Source organism: Phasianus colchicus, chromosome 3 (genome assembly GCF_987193195.1).
Source record: "Phasianus colchicus chromosome 3, bPhaCol1.hap1.1, whole genome shotgun sequence".
Taxonomy (NCBI): domain Eukaryota; kingdom Metazoa; phylum Chordata; class Aves; order Galliformes; family Phasianidae; genus Phasianus; species Phasianus colchicus.
In genome coordinates, this window is record NC_143438.1 from 35,633,065 (window position 1) to 35,654,558 (window position 21,494).

At 40.2% G+C, this 21,494-nt stretch overlaps 2 protein-coding genes across 7 annotated transcripts in view; one reads left to right on the top strand and one right to left on the bottom strand.

Annotated features, from left to right (window-relative positions):
- The window catches only part of TEX10 (testis expressed 10), a 50,993-nt gene extending 43,364 nt beyond the window's left edge, over window positions 1-7,629 (top strand). The window contains exons 12-15 of the mRNA XM_031589077.2: window positions 3,874-3,954; window positions 5,011-5,192; window positions 6,107-6,317; window positions 7,398-7,629. Coding sequence (XP_031444937.2) covers window positions 3,874-3,954; window positions 5,011-5,192; window positions 6,107-6,317; window positions 7,398-7,511 — 588 coding nt within the window. The 3' untranslated portion in view covers window positions 7,512-7,629. The remainder of the gene's footprint in view (window positions 1-3,873; window positions 3,955-5,010; window positions 5,193-6,106; window positions 6,318-7,397) is intronic.
- A 101-nt stretch (window positions 7,630-7,730) lies between these two features.
- The window catches only part of INVS (inversin), an 86,106-nt gene continuing 72,342 nt past the window's right edge, over window positions 7,731-21,494 (bottom strand). For 5 of the 6 annotated variants that reach the window (XM_031589075.2, XM_090137274.1, XM_090137273.1 and 2 more), the window contains 5 exons: window positions 21,068-21,369; window positions 15,848-16,652; window positions 12,175-12,407; window positions 11,109-11,189; window positions 7,731-8,739 (listed from right to left, as the gene is read on the bottom strand). In XM_031589075.2, the coding sequence (XP_031444935.2) occupies window positions 8,624-8,739; window positions 11,109-11,189; window positions 12,175-12,407; window positions 15,848-16,652; window positions 21,068-21,369 (1,537 nt within the window). In that variant the 3' untranslated portion in view covers window positions 7,731-8,623. Of the gene's footprint in view, window positions 8,740-10,180; window positions 10,312-11,108; window positions 11,190-12,174; window positions 12,408-15,847; window positions 16,653-21,067; window positions 21,370-21,494 lie in introns of all 6 variants that reach the window. The other variant, XR_016465069.1, reaches the window with a different exon arrangement.

The window sequence follows — 21,494 nt, forward strand, 5'->3', positions numbered from 1 at the left end:
TTTTTTTTTCCTTCTTTTTTTTTTTAACCTTGGCTGTGTTATGTTTTCATTGTGATGGTGTGGGTTTTCTGTGCTGTTTCTTTTCTTTTTTCTGGAGTCACTGAATCGGGAATACCTTTCACATCCGCCCCCATGAGCTTAGCCCAAGCAGGTGAACAAAGATCTCTGGTTCTACACGGCTTTCTCAACAACTCAGGGCACTGTTAATATTGCCCTGTCAAATCAATTTATCTCAGAAAGAGAAGCAGGCCCTGTCAGGGGAGTACATGTCTGATACGGCAGGGCGCTTCGGGGGAGCGGGCCCGACCTCAGAGGCCAAGCTTCATTGCCTGCCCCATCACCTGAAAACTTCTAATTTTCTACGCTCTGCAGTAACGTGTTACACTGAGCAGGGTCCTGCCTGAAACAACCATTTCTCCAGGGCTGGGGAATTGGCTGCAGAACAGCCTGTTATGTTTCAGTTACTGGTGTTCAAGGTGGATGTCAGCAGGAACGGGAAAGTCTAGTTTAAAGTTCACATTGGGATATAGGGCCTGGTGTTTGCCAACTTTCCTTTAGAACACAATCACTTCTCTGGGGTCTGGGCTGTCTGTGGGTCTGATTGCACACAGGGGTTATTCCTCCTGCCTGCTGGGTTCCTCTCTGCGTGCGTGTCTTCAGCAGAAAGCGTGGATTTTTCTGTGAAAAAGAGAATACTTGGCAGCATGATTAAGCTGGAAGTAATAACACATTTCTTTTTTCACTGGACAGTTACTGATAAAATCTTTCCCTTGAGGCTTTTTGAGCACAGAATCTCTCACATTATGGGAAACGGAGCGATGTAGGGAGCGGGAGCAGTTAAACATGAATGGGACATGGCTCTCGGCTCATCACTTGTCCTTTTGCCACGAGGGCTCACATTGAGGATGGGTTCCTCCTAACTCCACCGTTTGGAGTTGAGAGCATCTTATAGATGAGCATACTGAATGGTTTTGGCTTTTTTTTGGCTTAATTTACACAAAATGGGGAATTCAAACAAAATGAAGAACCAAACCCGAAGAATAAAACCAAACCTGTCATCAGATACCCGTCTTAAAAAGCCGTAAAGCCCTCTGTGGTCAAAAAACGCTCCTTCTCTGTCCATTCACTTTGGTGATACTCTGAAAATTGCTCTGGCTTTAGTCCAAAACTCATCTGTGAACGCGCCAAAAATGTGATAAATGCTAATCAAATGTAAAATAACGAATCAGCTGTGACATTTTATTATGGAAATTAAACGTCATGCAAACGCTTGCCTAAGGAAAATAAATTGTCGGGAAAAATACTAATTTTCATGTGATAATTAAGTTTTCTTTGCTTTTCATTTCCATGTCTAACAGCATTTCACTTTCACTTTTTGTAACAGACATTTGTCATGAAAGCCATTTCAAGCAGGATTTAATTTATAGAATTGAAAAGGATTACCACTCCCACTTAATCATATGAAAATAGAGCTGGCTCTAGGGAGTGTTACTGCTATTTTGAGGGGCAGGAGGATTCAAAAGTTGTAAAGTAAACTTGCCAGATATTGTGCACTTTACCACAACCCTTACAAGTAGGTATGCTGCTGCTCAGTGCTGCGATGGCCAATTTCCTTCTTCAGTTCTGGAGAAATCTTGAGTCTCAGCAAATTGTACCTCTTTCAAAGTTCTTCTGTAACTTGTCATCTAAGGGAGAGTCTTTGTGGATTGCTGGAGCTTTTCCAAGGGCATAAGGATGAATTTTCAGTAATTTATTATTAATAATAAATTATGTAATAATTTAATTAGAATAATAAAAATTATTAATAATACGTCACAGTTTGGTAGGTAGGTTTGGTGGATCTGCCTTCTTTGTCATTAATTTTTGACTTTATGTGGTCAAGTATTGAATTAAAAGGGATCTCCATAGGTTATTGTCTAGTTTTATGTAGTTAGGAGCGTATCACACACTTCTGTAAACTCGCTGAGCTCTCTTTAAGAGCAGCAGAAATCTCCTGTGCTCTCTCTTGTAAGCCTTTCACAGTCCTCCTTCCTAATTTTCAACCCACCTGTACTGCCTGTCAGACAGGATTGTTGTCATTGGCGCTGCTGTTTGGATACGTTTGTTCTCCCACATCAGTTCTCACTTCTGTTGTGTTTTAAGGAGCACTGGCATACCTGCTTAGCTTTAGCTTTGCCAGCCTGAGCAGGTGAAGTCCTTTCCATTTAGATTTGTAAGATAGAATCTCCATTCTCCGCAGTTTTTCTGTGCCTATTCAGTTCAGGTTTACCTTTCTTGAAGAGGAGTGCCTCCTGTGTTGCGTGGTATTTCAGGAATGGTGTGTGTAGGGTCTTACAGAGTAGTACTGTACTTCTCTTCAGCAGCACTGACCGCCTTTACTGTGGTCATTTTCATTTTTGCATCCTAATGTAGGATTTACTTGTTCTGTGGTTGTATCTCACTCTGTGATTGGGTATGCATGGATCTTTCTCCTCATTTCCAATTGTTACAGGTCCGCGTTGCATACAGAAGTTTTGTAGTCTCCAGGAGCGTGATTTTGCCTTTCATTTTTCATTAGGATATTTTTTCTCTGTTAGTCAGGAGACCCATGCAGTCTTATAGGTATGTCCCATCTTCCTGTCTTGGTGTTCTCAACCTCGAGCTGTCAGCCAACACATTTCATCAGTGCCATTTTACCTTTTGTGCAAGTGCTGCTCATTCAAATACGAGGTCTCGCTCGCATCAGTTTGCCCTTGACAATCATCTGTCGTAACCTCCTGTCTTCATTCCTTGATACTGCAGAAATACAAATGTTTTTAGGTCCTTCCAGTAACTGAGAGCCTATAATCAGGAGGAGAACCAACTCTTTGAAAGAACAGATAGAATAGATCTGATACAGTAGATCTGCAAAAGGTGTTATTTTGTAATGCTTTGAATGGTGCACAAATTGAGTGGTTGATAAGGAAGAGAGGAACAGAGAACGTGATCTGCCAGGGACTGCAGGACAAGTCACTCATGCTTCTGGAAGTGCTCTCTTTATCTTTCACAGGGTTGCATTGCATTTCATGGGATCTTGTTCTACTTGTTTATTTTCTTTTTTAATTTTCATCCTCAACATGGCCACTCTCACCTACATACTTATGATGTTGTTTTTTTGAATTACAATAGTAAGAAGAAAATAAATAAGGCAGTAGTCCCTGGGTTTGCCAGGAGCTCTTGTGAACTGAAACCATTGCTGTTGTTCTAGACTTTGAAAGATCCGAGCCTTCAGTTCACCTCTTTCTTAACCTTTTTCTGTCACGCTTCTGCACATCTCCTGCAGTTTGCTCACACCTGGCTGTACAAGCACCAGAAAGTTGGCAGGTCATAAAACAAGATTTCTCTTAATACTATTTCATTTTGTATCAACTTTGACCATCACGTTACTGGCAATGTAGAAGTAGTAGCAAATGGATCTTAGCTACTTTCTTCTGTTTTCTTTTTTCTTTTCTGTCCTTCTTGTGGCCATTTTTCTATTTCATGCTTGTTAATGGTATCTGCAGTCTCTCTGTTTTCTGAATGTCTTCCTCTCGGAGGCAGGCAGGGTGTAGCCTTGCTGTGGCATTGTAGTTGGGTCAAGTATTTTTGCCTTTCTACTTCATTCACAGAGATAAATGGAAGAAAGCCACTACCACAGAATCAGTGGTGCAGGTCATCTTCTCATTAAACACTGAATAATTTATGCTGATGGTATTACTCTGATGCACTGCCAAGAACCAGTACCTTTAAAGACAAAGCTGCCATGTCCTCAGAGGTACTTTGCATTTAGGTCTGTCAGCACAGTGTGGAATTGTGCAGTGAGTGGTTGCTAGTTGTATTTTTTAGTGTTTAAATATAACTGCTTTATTAAAACAGGTGATCTGTCACAGCTTGTCCACTATACCTTCCCAAAGTCAGTGCTTTGACATTCTCCAGACTGGCATCTGTAAATACCTGGTAAGTCATATTTTGTTTTCCATCTTAGCTTGCTTGTGATAAATCTTGTAATTGTCTCTGTAACCCTCAAATTCAGCTGAGCTGGTGGGGGGCAGTCCTGCCCACAGCAGGGGTTTGGGATGGGTGGACTTTGAGGTCTCTTCCAGGCCAGGCCATCCTGTGATTCTGTAATGCTCTCATCCCTGTCAAGTACATTGAATTTCTAGACCAGTCCTGATGGGTACCCGGTGCTTTTTCTTTCTGGAGAGTTAAGTCTGAGTTTCCTTCTACCTCAGTGATGGCTCACTGCTGTTTCAAGACACAGAAGGGATGGTCTGTCCCATGATATGTGTTCAAAACAAAAGACATGTTCTGTCTGAAAGCTGCTTTTTGTGTCTGTACAGTCCTTCAGAGGAAGGCTTAAAGCTTTGTTTTCTTTTAAATAGGTTGGGGATGAATGTTGTCTGTGTTTAGAGGGAATGGGATTAAGACTCTCGTCTCCTTAACTGGTTATAGCTGCTGTTAGCTGCCTGCTTGTATTTTTATCTGAAGGCGGCAGTTTAAGAGCTGGAGAAATTTCTTAGAACTTTAGAACTAATGGTGCTGTTTCAATACTGACACTCAGAGGATAACATACATCTAGTCTTGCAAATTTGCTTCTAGATTTTGTCCTCTTTTCCCAACTCGCAACATCAAATACACAAAAAGCAGATTCTGTTCTGAGAGCTCTGTGCAGCACAGCGATCTTGAGAAATGATGGATGCTTCCAAACCCCATGTTATGTAGGGTAGAGGACTCTGAATGTGAGGCCTTTTCACTTTGCACTTCTCTGAAAAATGTACTGGAAGTGGTAATGCCTTCTCTAACAGGCAGTGAGTGCTTAGGCTTAAATACTTTTTAACCTTCTATTGCTGTGGGGGTCAATTTCTAAGAAAAATAGGATTTGTTGTTTTTAAATGCAGTAGTATCCTTGAACAGAAAAAAAGTAATGCTTGTTGTCATATGAAAGGACATTTTGTGTAACAGCAAAAACTTGTGTATGAAGCAATGAACTTGAGGGTTTTTGTTTTAATCCAGGTGGGATTGGTTGTAATACCTGATAGCACAGCTGGATCTGTTCTGTGTGCCATAAATAAGCTCTTGGATCAAGCTTGCATCGTGAGTGAAAATCTGCACAAGTTCTTAGCTTCCTGTTGTTACAGCCTTCTGTACTTCCTGCTAACTCTGGACAAAGAGGATGCAGAACATGTACAGAAAAGGTAATGCTGCCTTTCATACTACACAAATTCTCTGTAAGCACAGATATTTAGAGATGTAAGACAGAGGGCGAACCCCTCTGACTGCAATTTATTTTGCCCCTTTTTTTTTTTTTTTTAAGAACATCTGCAATGTTAGCTGTAATTATTTAAAACAACAACTGGAGAAGGTTTCATTGGAAAGCTTTTACTTACTATAGCTGTGGGATTTTCAGAACCACCCTGACCCCACAAATGCAGATACTTGCACCTTAATGTGTAGCCTTACCCTCTGGTTTCATTAGGTAAGCTGAAAAGCAGCACACAAAGGATTTGGCTCTGTAAGCATGTACTTGACTTGGTGTTCCAGCTTTAACAACACTTTCTGGGAGTCAAACAGCCATAGCCACCCGGGATCAGTTTATTTACCTATAAAGCACAAATGTCTTTAAGCAGTTGAAACTTCAGATTTTTTTTCTTTTAACTGTTCCACATACTAGAAGGTTGATCAGAGTTTACTTAAGACTCCTCCTTCTCTTACTATGTATATGTTACATGTTACAAAACACTGATCGTGTTTTTCTGTATTTGTTTTGAGCCTTAAAGACTCGGGAGGTTCAGATGTATTTGAATTACAGATGAAAGAAGAACCCTTCTTCCCCACTCCTTCAAGCAGAAGTCACACCGTGTGAGGGCTTCAACAACATCTGAAGCTCCAGGCCAAGACCTTGAATTTTTTCCATCATCTTAGAATGTTTTCATGTGTAACATTTGCCACTACAAATTTTCTGCTTCAGCACTAATTGCGAATGTAATCGTGCCAACTGGCATCAACACAGGGGTGTGTTTCCTGGTGCAAATACAAGACGTCGGCCACAGAAGCGTGTCTGAAATGAACTGCCCCGATCACTTCAATTTTCATTCTCTTTTCTTCCCAGGGATATGCTGTGGGGATCGTGCATTTCTGCATTAGCACTCCTGCCACGGCTGCTGAGACTGATGCTGCAAAGTCTGCAAGTGAGCAGGATCTGCCGGGAGGAGCTGCCCGTTGTTGCTCAGCTGCTTCGCTTACTGATGCAACACGGTCAGCTCAGGAGCCATATGATGACCAATGAATTCCTGGTGCAGCAGATTATCAAGGACATCATGGTAGGAAACCTGTTCTTGTCTACCAGAGACCACAAGAATATACTTTATGTTTATGTTGAACAATGACTGCAAACCCTACACCCAGTGAAATGTGAGTTGTGATTTGCACAGATGAGACTGTCACAGAACCAAATGCTGTCCAGGACCCCTGGGCTGAATTTCAAAGCTAAGTTTTGAAACAAAGTGTGCAGGAAGGGGATGAGCTGCAGCATACCACAGCTGGGTGGGGAGTTGTCCCAATATATGTGCTGGTGGGAAATATTTTCTCTTTCTCAAGTGTACAGGTCTCTGGAGAGACAAACAGTAGAAGTCTTAAAATTTGCAGCTATTGCAGAATCCAGCACTGTAGTCACACATCCACTTGTCAGAGCTTTTGACATTATTACATCTGCTTCTCAGGAAACAGATCAGAAGTTGCCTTCTTGCACACATCTATTACTAATTCTGGGTGCATGGAGTTTGTATGATCTCCAGACTTGGAATAAGTACGATGCTGTAATAATTTTGTAATGTCATCCCAAACTTAACTTCATGGGCGGTGGAGAACAAGATGTAAGTCTATCAAGCAAGTTCTCCAATGGAAAACATGATGTTGCCTTCCTACGGTGCTGGAAAGGCTTCAGCTGTGGTAATGTGTGGCTGTGGATGGGTTGTGGTTTTGGTTCTTTTTTAACCACTGAGAAATGCTGAGGAGGATGAGTTAGTGCCCATGGGCTGTGGACAGTGGCACTCCTTGGGTGAGTATTACAGTAGAACCGCACACATTTGCATTGTAATTGAGTAGCAGCAGCAGAATTGTGAAGTGAGCAGGCTGCTGTAATTAAGAGTAAGAAGTTGCATCTGATAGAATTCGCACACTCCATAATGTAACACAATCTTAACATACCAAATAATAACACTTTATTATTTCAGCACTGACAGACTGTGTTTAAACATACAGGGTAAGAGAGAATTGTCACTGCATGCTGGTGAATGAGGCCATTGGGTGTCTCTAGCAGAGCACCTGCTTAACTGTAAGAACAAAGCAAAGCTTCATGAGTGCTGTTGCTGAATTCCTTCCCTCCCCCCCTTATTTTTTAGACCCTGAAGAGTGGCGAAGTCCAAGAGCAGTGGCTGACGGACCTCCATTACTGCTTCAACATCTACCTGGCCTCTCACCCCCAGGGACCCAGCCCTATGAACACAGTGTATTAAAGAGGTGGAACTGCATTTATTGTAAAGCATTTACTTCTATTTAGTTTTGAATGGGAGATGTTGGAACAAAGCTTGTCCATTTTTTTGTAAGTGAAACAGAATAAAAATTTTACAAAGAGCTGCATCCCTCCTGTAGCTTTCTTTTCAAGCACGAAACTGCAGCTTCACTGGAAGTTGGGTTTCCTAGAAGGACCTCGGGGAAGGGTCAGATAAGGGACCTCTCTGAGGCTTAAGTGCTCATAGGGAAGCAGGGACTCATTTGAACTCTATCCAAATAAAGAACTGGAATTATGTAACGCCAGCTAGAAAAAAATTATATGATGTCCACCACTTTAAAAATAAACTGTTATTTTAATTTCAGAAATATGTATTTTTAAAGACATTGTGCAAAGTAAATACTGTACAGCAGCAGCTCCAACTGCTCTGAAGACAAGTTTCCTACTAGCATAGGCCCTGCCCTATATTGCTTTCTGTAGAAATTCATTCTGTGTGTGTACAAAAATACAATTCTTAATGAATAAATAACAGGGAATTATTTCAAAGGGTAGAAAACACTGCTAACACTTTCCATATGCTGTGGAAAGAAATTTACTTATGGAATGATTTCTTTGTCAACATTTTTCCTTACCCTTCCAAATCCCCAAAATAGGTTGAGAAATAACCTATTCTTTAGTACAGAAATGGAACGCAAAGGTTATCCCTCCTTTCTTGTTTAGATTTTGAGATAAGTTTAGTAAATTTTGAGGTGAAACTGAACAGCAGTTACTGTTACAGCCCACAGTTTCATTCTCCTTTGCAATTGCATTTAATGAACACATACTCAAAATTCCTGATTCCAACAATGTAAATGTTCGTAAACCACTACAGCACAGTGCTGGGCTTAGCACTTAATTGTCTGCTTCCAAATGCAGTTCAGATTTCATTGTATCAGTAAATAAATTAAAATTTAAAGACAAATTTGTACACAAAACAAACAAGTCTGCCTCACTAGCAGCCTGCTTGCCATAATAATAAAAAACTGAAAATACGTTCAAGTTTAAAATACTGTAGATGGCTTGCACGATGAAAAGTTACATTTGTACCAGAATGCTCCTTAACTCCCAAACATCCACTTAGTTTTCTAGTCTTGTGGTTTTGGATTTTGCAGCAGTGCTCGGTCTCATGTTATATGAAAACTGCTTTGATTTTCCCATGTTCTCCAGCAAATGAACATACTGCAGGTTGTTCACTGTAAAAGAACAGAACAGTTTTGATGAATTACTCTAAATGAGTTTAATCCACACTGATTCTGCATTTCATAAACAAAGAACCTACCAGCAACGTACCAGCTTGTTCCTGACATCTCATTGTTACCTGTAAGTAGTTCTGTTTCCGTGGCACTCAGTACAACTTAGACATGGCTGTGTATTCAGCACAACCTATAATAATGGAGTTTAAGGTTCACTCTCATAAATGAAGGAGCGCTTTCAGGCTGATGGCTCAGTCACTTATTAAAACTCTTGGCTGAGTTGGCTGAAGGGATTGTGTTTCCTTCTTTTCTCTCTGTCACCCTTTCCTGGCTCCCCTGCCCCTTAACTTTCTGTATTTCCTTTTGCTGCCTCCTATGTATGGTGTCCCCACTCTGCAGCGCTGAAGGTGCTTTTGCTGAGAAGTTCAGTGAGTTTGGTGTCAGTCTCCTGTTAGAGATTTGTCACAGCATGCTTTTTCCACCAGCTAGACGAAAGTGAAAACTAGGGCTGATAGTCAGTTTTCACCTTCCCAGCTGCACCTTCCACAAGAGGAGAATCAAACTGAGCAGTCCATGCTGACCTACTCCAGGCACCTACGTCAGCAGCAGAGTATCTGGCATTAGCCACTGACAGCTCTGAACTTTTCCAACGAACGTAACGTTGTCATGCATGAAGGCAGGCAGATGAAAAACATGTTATTGTCTTTAAGGAAGGGCTAAAGTTCCCCCAGCTCCTATTAGGTGAATCAAAGTAGGTAGTGTTATGAAAGAACTGGGCAAAGTTCCTATCGCTGTCCTATTCGTCACCACGTTATGAAAGTAAAGGATGGGCAAACCTCACAAGAGAGCCTTTTCATTTCAGAAGACAGGGAGACCTGTTGTCCTAGAAAGTTAAATGAAGAGCTGCTTTATTTGCTAAAACTCTTTTAAAATTTAGATTGGTGTCTGTATGAAGAGGTGGCAATCAAACACGTCTGGTCATGCCTCTTAATTAAAACAGTTATTTCAAACACTGGAAGAAAAGAAGTCTCTGTCTTTCACCAAGGCAGAAATTCACCTACAATTCTAACTAATTCAAGGCTAGGGCTGCTGCTGGATTTCACTTGGACTTCACAATTTAGTAAACCAGTGGGAAAATGTATTTTACTTTCCAATGCACCTTATCTGAACTACTGTCTCTTTGAAGGATTTCTTTTTTTCTTCTCAGCCCATGGCCTGGCTCTGAACTATGTGGGATGCAGCCAAGACTAAAGACTGAGGCTGTTCACGTGATGAAGGACTAATGTTACCACAGCTCCCAGCCTTAAGTGCATACGCTTGAAATAGTCTCAAAAAAAGTTATTTACTGAAGGAGTACTAGAAGAATTGTGTCTTCTAATCTCATTTTTAAGTTATCTGTCAAACTACTGCCCCATGCATAAAACTTCTGGACTTTACTGACCTTGATGATGCTCCTACATCTCTGTTTCTGGCTGCTGTTCTGTACAATGCGTTGTAGCACCTTCTCTGCCTCATGTCTTGACAGTCCCCATCACAGCAACTCTCAGTGCCTTGTCTGAAAACTCTGCTGCCCTGGTACCAGTTCCATGCACAAAATTTCACATATTTACAAAGAGAACAGAGGATTTCCCAGGAAAAACCTGGCAATAATACACGACCTCACTGCAAAGCAGCGGAGTAATGCAAGCTTGCTTTAGAGCCCTAAGACTTACTGCACATAATGTTCTGTGAACTGATTGGAGCTCTGCACACAGGATGGGAACACCATTGCACTATCTTAGAAGAAAGGGCAGAGATCAGATTACTTTGGATTTTCAAATTTTATCCGTGCACTAGGGCAGCCTATGCTAGTAGTTGGCAACACTGGCATATAGCAGGGGGGTTGAAACAAGATGATCATTATGGCTCTTTTCAACCCAGGCCATTCTAAGACTAAAGTACATATTTCTAACAAACAGGTGTCTAAATACTTGGTACGTGTAGAAATCCTCTACTTTTACTTCTATAGGTAAATATTTGCACTAATGAATCACAGCATGAGCATCCATAAGTGATTTAAACCACAGGTGATGAGCTTATCTCTGTAGAAATCCTTGATTTTAAGATCTTTCCAAGTAATAGTCCAATCAAAATAAGCTTTCATATAAATGATTCAGTGTTAGGATAAAAGCACATTGCTCAGTCAGTCCAAAAGTAGCAAAAGAACATACAGCAGGTTGGTAATAGTTACATCTCTTGATCTTTGATCCCAACTCTTGATGAGTTGTTTTTTTATTCTCTTTTTCTACGAGGAACCCAATCACATGCACATATATATAAAACATTAAAGCCATTTGCTCTATTCCCAGTATTGTTAGAGTGTGTCTTACCTGACACCAGCTGCACATCAGAAAGTTTCAGCTTAGAAGAAGGTCTGGCTGGCTGGTACACTCTGCCTTCCTGAGAACGACCTTTAATCAACAACACAAACAGCTCGGTGTTTATTCACGTAGAAATATGGCTATGGACAGCTATAATTTATTTAAAGAGGCTACAGCATTATTTTATCCTCAAATATTCTCATATATGATGAGGAAACGCATAAGACATTTTGCATTACAGAAAATTGTTACAACTTTAACAGAACTTTAAGCAAACTTTGATGATGTCTTCCAGTTGCTATGTAAAAGAAGGAACGTTAAGTGCTTGCCAAGAAAGACAGCTTTAATGAAATAAAGCTATCTAAACTACGAAGCCATGATAAGCATGAGTTGCCACCTGTTAAGGTACACAGAGCATTGGTGATCACAGTGTAAAGGAACTTGTGCTTTAAAAGCAATGCCTTTCCTCTATTGTTTCCTCAGGATGCATTCTAGGCAGAGTGTGTATTCAGACTTAGTGCAAAGCAGTGCAGTGCTACAAAAGATTACCTTGATCTCCTAGTGAAGATCAGCTGTCTTCAAGGACGGAAGTTAATGAAGTAAAACACCACAATCATATTCTTCATAGGGAATATTTAAAATACATACATATGTATGTATGTATAATAAAAGTTGAAAGCAATGTTTAAAAAGTACAGTTGTGTTCCAGACAGACAGCCACTGTGTATCAATGCAGCCGCCTGTCCCCAGTTTAACACCTCTATTCTCTTTGCACATTTATACATTTGAGCAACTCTGGCAAGGGAATGATTTGGTGGCTGAAGAACTGTGCTGGAATAGTGATGTGGTGATTCAAACGGCTTTAGAAGAAACCGTTTTAAATCACCAAAGTATTTTTTTCAATCTAAAATGGTTATAGAATTATCCAAAACACTTGAGATTTCAGGCTAAATGTTATAAATGGTTTTAATCCATAACAATTGAGTAGAAAAAGTACCCAAGAATTCAAGGAACACTTTGTTATAAAATTAATCCAGTGGTTTTGGGAAAAAAAGTATAGTGAAAACAAAATTACCATAGATCTGCTTGAGGATGGACTGCTTGCTGGTTTTTATGGCTGAGCTGGTTTTGTTTACAGATTTCAGGTTCTTACATGGAGGAACTGATTTCTGAGGGCTATGGTTCAGCTGTTTCTTCCAAGCAACTTGAATGAGGAAGGCAGCTGTCTCTTGTCTCCATTTGTCTTCATCTTCTTTGCGCTGCCGCTTAGTACTAAGAAGCTGAGACAACTCCTGTCTGAGATGGTAACTGGAGAGCACAAAAGAGAAGAGCACTTGTTTTAGGTGACCTGTTTTAACTTCAGTGCTTTCCATGCATCAGTTCACATGGAGGATTACATGAGTAGCTGGGAAAACAGAACTCCCACTGATGTGCTAAGTCACTTGCATGAGATGTTTGCTCAGAAGTAAAAAAGTAGGAACTGGATTCAATTCTACATGCATCCATTATTTCACACAGCTAATAAAGATCTGGTATTACAGGTATCAAGATTACAGCTCTGTAACATCAGCCTATCAACTGTTTAACTATACACAGAATATCTGGAGGATGCAATCTATAAATATTAATAAGAATACAATCACAACTGTTTTCTCATTTTTCCCTAGACTCAGAAAATAACAGCAATATTTCTGCTGCACCTTACCATTTTCTATTTATGAACTGCTACAAAAGAGAAGCCAAACACAGCTTTTGCAGGTTCAGCTGCACGTTTTCTCTACAGAAATCTGCTGGTTTCCACGCATTCTCTGAAGGTGTTCCCCTCCCACCTTGTTTGCAGCAATCTCCCTTTTCTCCCCTTCCTTTAAGCATCTCCCCATTTCCTAACCCAACTTTGCCATTGCTGCTTAGGTGCAACATGGAAGCAGTGGCACACTTGGTTACAGTTCTGCTGTGAGACACGGCTGCAGGTTACCTGTCTTTCCTCCCTGAGTGCCAGCAATGGCATCAGCAAATGGAGTTCCTCTTTTGGTCTCAAATGAGATAAAGGTAATCCCTCATATATTGGCATTTCATACTCACAACTGACCTAACAACTAACACTGAATCTCCCCAATACAAACCTGTCACAAATGAATATTGAGTAACACTTGTAAAATACTCATTACAAGTGTTTGGGAACGGATGAAAACATACTGAGTGCCACCCCCACTGGCTTTGGTAAAGGGAAGGAGAAAAGAAGTGAATCTGTTCTGCTGCTCCAACTGCAACAAGTTCTAAACTAAAATAACAGGCAACACAAGCAGACACAAACTGTTTAAACATGTTATAAGCCAGTGAGGTACAGAATTCCAACAACACAGCAGCCGTGTATGGGAAATATAAGTACATAGAAGTACAACAGAGCCAAAGGGATGTGATGAGATACTCAGTTACAGCTCCACCACTTTCAGACTTTCAGTCAGCTTGGTAAATTACCTCTCTGAAATTTGTTGTGTGAGAAAAACGTATTTAATCTTAATTTAGTGGAGCTTCAGAATTGAGACACGCTGTTCCACAGCTTGCTGAAGTACGTAACAGATGTGGGGAACAACCCCATCAAGCAGTAACATCTGCAGCTCCTACAAGAAGTAAAGCACTGCATGGCTTCAGAACAGGAGCACCATTAAAAGATGGAAGAAAAAGGATTCTGTTTGGTTAGATAACACGTCTCTTTGAACTCTTCAGTGGAGTAAAAGCATGAGCAAGTGAGGGCAGCATGACAATGTCTGCGCCTTGCCAGCATAACTTCTGCTAAGGATGGGCCTCGTGAACACCCCTGCAGGGAAAACAAGTGGGGAACTGTTTTAGACGCGAGCAGAAAAGAACAGTAAGCTGTTCTGGTGGAATTCAGTAATTACTGCCAGAAACATCTGCTGATGCGTGAAATGAAGCACTCGCAGGCCTCCACCTTTGCACCCAGCTGGGATTTGTTGTTTGTAGTTTTCTGATAGTTCTGAGCAACAAGAAAACAACTTTGAGGCTCTGAAACAGAGATGTAGGCAGACATCTTCAGTGTGTGCGCTTTTTTTTTTTAATTAAGCTCCTCCTTTAACAAACTGTTCTGATTCTAGTGAGAAAAGACAGAACGGCACCAAGTTTAATGCTCTATCAATTAATCTCTCTGGCACCCTAACTAAATAGCCAATACTTCTTCAGCAAAACTACTGCACACAAATGTGGAATGCGCATGCAGAATGGTAAGTGCTATTCAGGTGCACTGTTACAGGGGCTCAAGCCTTGAAGTGCTGCTGGTGAGGTACACATGCAGCAATAATGGAACAGAAACACTCATCTCCAGCAGGAGACCAACAGTACCAGCTTATTGCCAGTTTCTATCAATTCACTGTGGACCACGGAGGACAGCAGTGGCCCCAGTGCCCCAGATGAGAGCGAGGCAGACACAGGATCTGCAAGCCTCAGTGAGCAGGATGAGCAATTAACCTTTGGCAAGGCATACACCTTGGAACACACTTCTGAGGGCTACATTTACAAAGTTTGTGGACTGTGGGATTTGAAACGCCTTCCCAAGAAAGGAAAGTTAAGTATGCTTTAGTAGACCACGGCCATTGTGTTGTAGCTCACAACAGCTTTCAATAAAATTCTCAATAAGAAAATTATCACTGTAAGATTTGCAGAGACAAAGGTATTTAATCCTAAGTAGAGAAATGCTAGATCTCAAGCACATACTACAGCATCAACATATTTGTACACTGATGTGCAGTTCTCTCCTGTCTACACGTGCATGTTTTTTACCAGTGCAAGCCTGGACTCAAATGACAAGCAGGACTTAGTGGGACCCACAGCCATACATTGGGTACATACTGAGTAACTGTGATGAGCTGCATGGTGTGTAGGGAACTCTCCAACTGAAAGCTGTACCATGCACCATGCTTTGGAAGGACTGTAATTTGCTGTCAACTGAGAACAGCATATCCACCAGAAGCAACAGTATCATGAATGTAGGTATAATGAATGTCTCATAAATAGCAAATGGAGACCAAAGATTATAGAAGTACAGAAGTTCTATGTACAGTGCTACTGTACAAAAAAGTCATAATTTTCACACACACACACACACACACAGGGGTCAAAAATGAATTAAAAATAACATTCTCCAAAATTTCAGCTTTCCACTGGAATAGGAATGTACTTAGAAAAGTCAACTGCACTTTTACATATCAACAACAATGAAGAGATAAACTGGAATATGACTACACTGGAAGGAGCAATATTTAGATTGATGAGTCAGAAAGCTGGAGCAAAAAAAAAAACTCATTTGCTTGAGCCATTAGGTTAAAATACAATACAATATAATTTCAGGTGTTCCAGTAAATGACAGTGGAGGATCCAGTAACAAAAAACTGCTGGAAGAAAATTACATTCCTACATGTTTGCTACTGAGCATGAGTGCAGTAACTCTGGGCTCAGGTGATTGTTGATCAGCACTCTGTAAAGAATGCTTGAAACAGAAGTTTAATAACTTCACCAATTATTGAAAGCCATCACTGTGTACTTTTTATGAACTTACTGATGTCAGTCTAGGCAACTGGAACATACTTCCATTTGTTGGGTGAAAGATTACTACATTCCTGATTTATCACAGGTACTGCTATAAGCAAAGAGACCAAATTAAGCACATTGCTCATGTCTACCACAGTTTACATCTAAGTGTATCTCATCTCTAGCTACTGAAATAGTAGTCTTACCTTCTCCATGTCCTCTGTATAACTGTAGCAGCGTAGTTTTTCTTCCGAAATAGCTCTTTTCTTGTTCTTTCTTTTTCTATGACTTGCATCCGAATCTCTAAAGGGATCAGTTCAATATTTGTACTTTGCCACGCAACAGAACATAGTTGGTCATCTGCATTCCTGGATCCAACTTCACCTATTTTTTCCAAGTTCAAACTGTCATCAGAAGCAGAACACGTTGCTGGATTTCTTGGCCCAGTTCCTGTAGATTTGGTCTCAGTAGACAATAACGGAGAGGTCTTTTTTACCAATTCATTATTTCCCACATAGTTAGCATGTTCTGTGGCACTAACAGCAGCATTTCTGGTGTTTACAAATACTGCTTTGGCACTCCCTGGTCTACTCGAGCCAGCTGGTGAACATCTCTCATCATTTACCTCTTTATGTCTGGATTTCTGCTGATGCCTTTTGCCTTTTGGAACAGCTTCACACCGCTTTGAATTTCTTGCAATTCCACCAGCACAACTGACATTGCACACGACTGCTGAAGTTCCTTCACAATGGCCCCTGTTGCCAGATGAAGACTGACTTTGATCTCTTGTTTTTTCCCCAGCACCAGCAGTTCCACAAGCAGAAGCATGCCTTCTGTTACCACGAGCAGGAGTACCATTTGCCTCCACAGCGTGCTCTTTGTGCTTTTCTCCATTCAGTTCTGTAGCAGCTGCAACCTGATGTTTTGCTTCAACTTTCATTACCTCTTTTGCTTTGCCGCAATGGAAATGGACACAACTTGGCTTGCTTTTGATGCGTTTTCTCAATAATTCTTTAAACAGAGAAATGGAAACAAACATTTAGTCTCCGATCCAGCAAAACAGTTTATTATTCTAATATTCTTTTGCTTATGCAACTTTGAGGCACACTTGAAAAAAAAAGTAGAAGTAGGAAGAATCAGGAAAGATAATAGAACCACAGAATGGCCTGGGTTGAAAAGTATCACAATGATCACCTAGTTTCAACCCCCCTGCTATGTGCAGGGTCGCCAACCACCAGACCAGGCTGCCCAGAGCCACATCCAGCCTGGCCTTGAATGCCTCCAGGGATGGGGCATCCACAACCTCCTTGGGCAACCAGTTCCAGTGTGTCACCACCCTCTGTGTGAAAACTTCCTCCTAATATCCAACCTAAAGCTCCCCTGTCTCAGTTTAAAACTCATCCCCCTTGTCCTATCACTATCCACCCTCATGAACAGCTGTTCCTCCTCCTGTTTGTAGGCTCCGTTCAACTACTGGAAGGCCACAATGAAGCTTCCTAGAGCCTTCTCTTTTCCAAGCTAAAGAAACCCAATTCCTTCAATCTTTCCTCATAGGAGAGATGTCCCAGCCCTCTGATCATCTCAGTGGCCCTCCTCTGGATCCACTCCAAGAGCTCCACGTCCTTCCTGTACTGGGGGCCCATGCCTGGATGCAGTACTGCAGATGGGGCCTCCCCCTCACAAGAGCAGAGCAGAGGGGGACAATCACCTCCCTCTCCCTGCTGACCATCCCTTTTTTAATGCAGGCCAGAACACAGTTGGCCTTCCGGGTTACAAGTAATCATTACCTGATTATCATCTCAAACTTCTCGCTTACCATTCTACACCTCTCTCTCTCTTGCACCAAATTGAATTAGACAACAATTATAGAGATATAATATAATGATAACAAACTTCAAAGAGAAATTTACCTACCTGAGTGAAGTGGTCTTTTCCACAGAAATAAGCTCACCATGTGGCAAAAGAATGCAGCTGCATTATAACACACCTGCTGGTTCCAGTGACAACACTCTAACAGTCTGCCATTGTTTCCAGTTTATTTGTTGACCTTCTGCTCTATCCACCTTGTATCCCAGCACATCATGACAATGTAACTGACTCAGGAAACCCTGAAGGCTTGGTTTGTCATTACTTCCCTTGATTTCCTGAACAAAACTTTGAAGCCCTTCCCATTTTTTCCTTATTGCAAGACTTCTTTTCCCAGTTTCCAAGGCCATGATAGGAAAGTTAATCAGGTATGATTATTGCTTTCAAACACTCTTGTGAGAATGATGTGGCAGCCAGACTAGAGTGTAAATGCCTGGATTAAACAAAACCTGGTAAAACCATGGTGTATTTATCCTCACTTTAACACCTTTACAGTACACTCTCTTGTCTGGGTAGCCCAATGTGGCAGAATAACAGTTTATACAGAAGGAAATCAGGATTATTATCATTGATGTCTCTGACAGGGAAGATTTATCTGTATGACCAGAGAGGCTACTGTAACTTACATAACATTGTCATATAGCCCTGTATATGTTGTAAGACAGGGAAAAATGTCTACTACATGATCTGTTTTAATCTATTATTTGTTTAATCCTGTTTTTCCCTCAACTTCCAGAGCGTAGAAGGAAATTCCCCCTCTCTCACTACAACAGTGGAAGAGATGATTTAAAAAATGTGCTGCTACAATATGAAAAATGTGTCTTTTAACAACAAAATTTCTTAGGGCATAATTCCACTCTCAATGAAGTCAAGTACAAAATTACCAGTACCATCAATAAGAACAGTAAAGGGCTGACATTCAGTTCACGTGTATGAAATTTCCAGCACTGTCACAGCACTGTTTTGATCTTTCAAAAAGTCAGTTTTTACAGTTGTGAGGGAAAAAGAACACAGCTTTTGTCATTCTTAACTCACCCAAAATTGCTACCTGATTTGTAAACATGGGATGTAGAACTCTCACTTTTATTTCATCCCTAAAACATGTAAGTCATTAAAGAAGTATGTACTAAACTTCTCAGTCTGAACAACTGGCTCACTGTAGAAGTGAGATGAGAACATCATTTAGGAATTCTAGATCACCTTCTGAGTTGAAATAAACTTTCTTATATAGATGCAAACAGTGATGAGTACAGAGCTAGAAAAATTACTTACCCATTGCTAACACAATTAAGGAAACTGCAACTGCAAATGAGGTAACGCACATAGGAAAGAAGATTTCAGAATACAGAGGAGATTGGATCAGAACAGAGCCACCAGCTAAATTATAGCTTTCACATTCTGTTAGTAAGTGTAAAAAATTTAGTTTCAGCTGTTGAAGAGCTTTCCAAAATGCCAGCCCACGGGATCTAAGTTTATATTTAATTCCACTAAAATTTCCAGTGAAGTCCATTGAAGTTTTTCGCCACAAGAGGATGACTGTAACACCTCGTGAGAAGCGGGTAAAAAACTTCATGAGTTGATTCTTACTGCATCAACTTCGCTGGCATCAATGAGTAAATAAATTTGAGTAAATATGGCACAGCATTCCATTTCAAACACAGACATTTTCGACTGGACAAGAAGGAGTCTTCTTTATAACCTGAAGGTAAATTGTTTTCACTGCATAAGTAGACACGTTACCAAGCTCTGGATTAATTATATTCTTATATATAATTAATATATATTCTTATATATAATTAATATATATTCTTTTATAGATATATATATGGATAAATAAATAAATAAATAAATAACAGAAAATCTCCAGGCAATGGCCCATGTAAGTTAAAAATTTACTTATAAACCATCAATGTGGAAAAATTATTCTGGCATAGCTACTTCAGGAAATCTCCAACCTCTGGCAAGCCTTTAAAGCAAAAGTTCAAGCTATGAGCTACTGGCATTTACTGCTGGTTTGAACTCCCCAGGTATATGGGAAAAGTAGCATATACAGCTGAACACAAATGTGCTTTTTTCAAACTTAAGTAACACTGTCAGAATCCTATGCAGAAGATCAGGCAAGTTCTATCCTGATCGCTGAAGTCCCTTTGGCCTTATAGTCCATGTACACTACATACTTCTTCTACCTTCAGGTCATTACTTCACTCCAGCACAATATTTGTTCCAATAAACGCTGGGAGTCTGACTGATTAAATGTAGTTTCCATTGGTAAAACAATGGAAAATTTCAGCGAAGAATGAATACTGGAGTCAGTAAAAGAAAAGGCTGTTCATTTTTCCTTTATAATTTCTCCATCCTTCTTTTTCTCTTTTCCCCTCATTCTAACCCTCCAGAGCCCCTTCTTTCTCCTTTTTCATCTCCTGAGTTATCAATTTCTCCTCATTATGTTCATTACAACTATTCATTTTTCTTTGGTAACCACCATTTTTGATTACTCCTAATTTCAAGTGTTTTCCTTTGCAAATCTGGTTTTAATACATTGTTGTTTCGTATGTACACAGATAAAAGCTTGCTAGCATTTTTAACATCTCTGTTTATCATAATAACAATATTTAAAGTTATTAAAGAATATATTAAGATAAGAGAGATGTCTGCCTTTATTGTAACACAGACAAGTGTTCTGTTCACTAAGGCATTTCCATGCAAAAGGAAAATAAATCCAGGCAAAGCTCTTTGACTTTCTTTTCCTTTGTATTACTGTGAAATTCCAAGTAGCAGTAATTTTATGCCTGAAAAGGAGTTCCTGCAGCTTAGCTTAAAAAAAACAACTTATCCAATTTTTACTTCTAATGACAGCAAAGATGCTTTAACATGACCAATTCTGCTATAACTGGCTGCAGTCAGAACTAATTGAAATGTTACTGAAGTGTGTATCTTGTGAAACTAATACAGGAATGGTCAAGAAATTATCATAAAGTGATGATGCATTTATAGATATAGTAAAAGAGTGTACTGTACCAGGGTAAATAAAGTACCAAAGAACTCAGACACATTTCACCAAACAGCCTCATTTCTCAAAAAATATCCTAGTACACTCTCAAAAAGAGGACTTTGTAGGCAAATCCTAGGAGAAATCTGTCATGGAGAATGAAGCTGCCTTCTGTATGCTGGAGATGTGCCTCTGAAGAAGTTCTACCCTCATCTGTTTTTAAATGAGTTACAATTCTCTATTAAGAATCCTTCAAGAATCCTACAGATACATCAAACATCTTCACTCTCTTTTTTTCTAAACAATGTGGCTAGTAGACAGATCTCCTGACATCCCATTCTCACATATTTTAGGTACTGTTACAGTCACTGTGCATACAGATTTCTTTGACTACCCAAGATGACCGAACACATGCAAAAAAAAAAGAATCCATATCTACCTTTATCCTATATAAATTGTTTAAATAATGAAAGAACAATTAACGATACAAAAGAGTAAAACATGTTCTATATATGAAACCTCCCCACGTGTTCAAAAAAGATAATCACACCAACTAACAATGATTACAAACCTTGCCTGGTGTTATGACCTTCGCTCTGGGGCTCTGAAGACAGGCAGCTCTCCTTTGGCGACCCTTTGCTGTGACAAGCTTTAGGGGAACCTTTACTGTTTCTCCCTAGTTGAATTTGAGAAGCCTTGACAGAGAGAGGTCTCTTATTCTGCAGATCTATTTGTTTATTAGATAACTGCAATGCGCTGGAAGTCTTCTCTCGATCTCCTGTGCTTGGTTGTACTTGGAACTTATTTTGTTCCACATTCTGCATTCCTTTCTGTAGGCTGGCTTCTTTTCTTTTACTTTCTTCCTCACGTTTCCTGTAATTGTAGTAAACACACGAGAATGTCAAAGACAAAATCTTGGGAGCACGTACCTAACTTGTAGACATTCATCTCTAGAAACCTGACACACCCACAACAAAATGGTGACTGTGACATCTTTT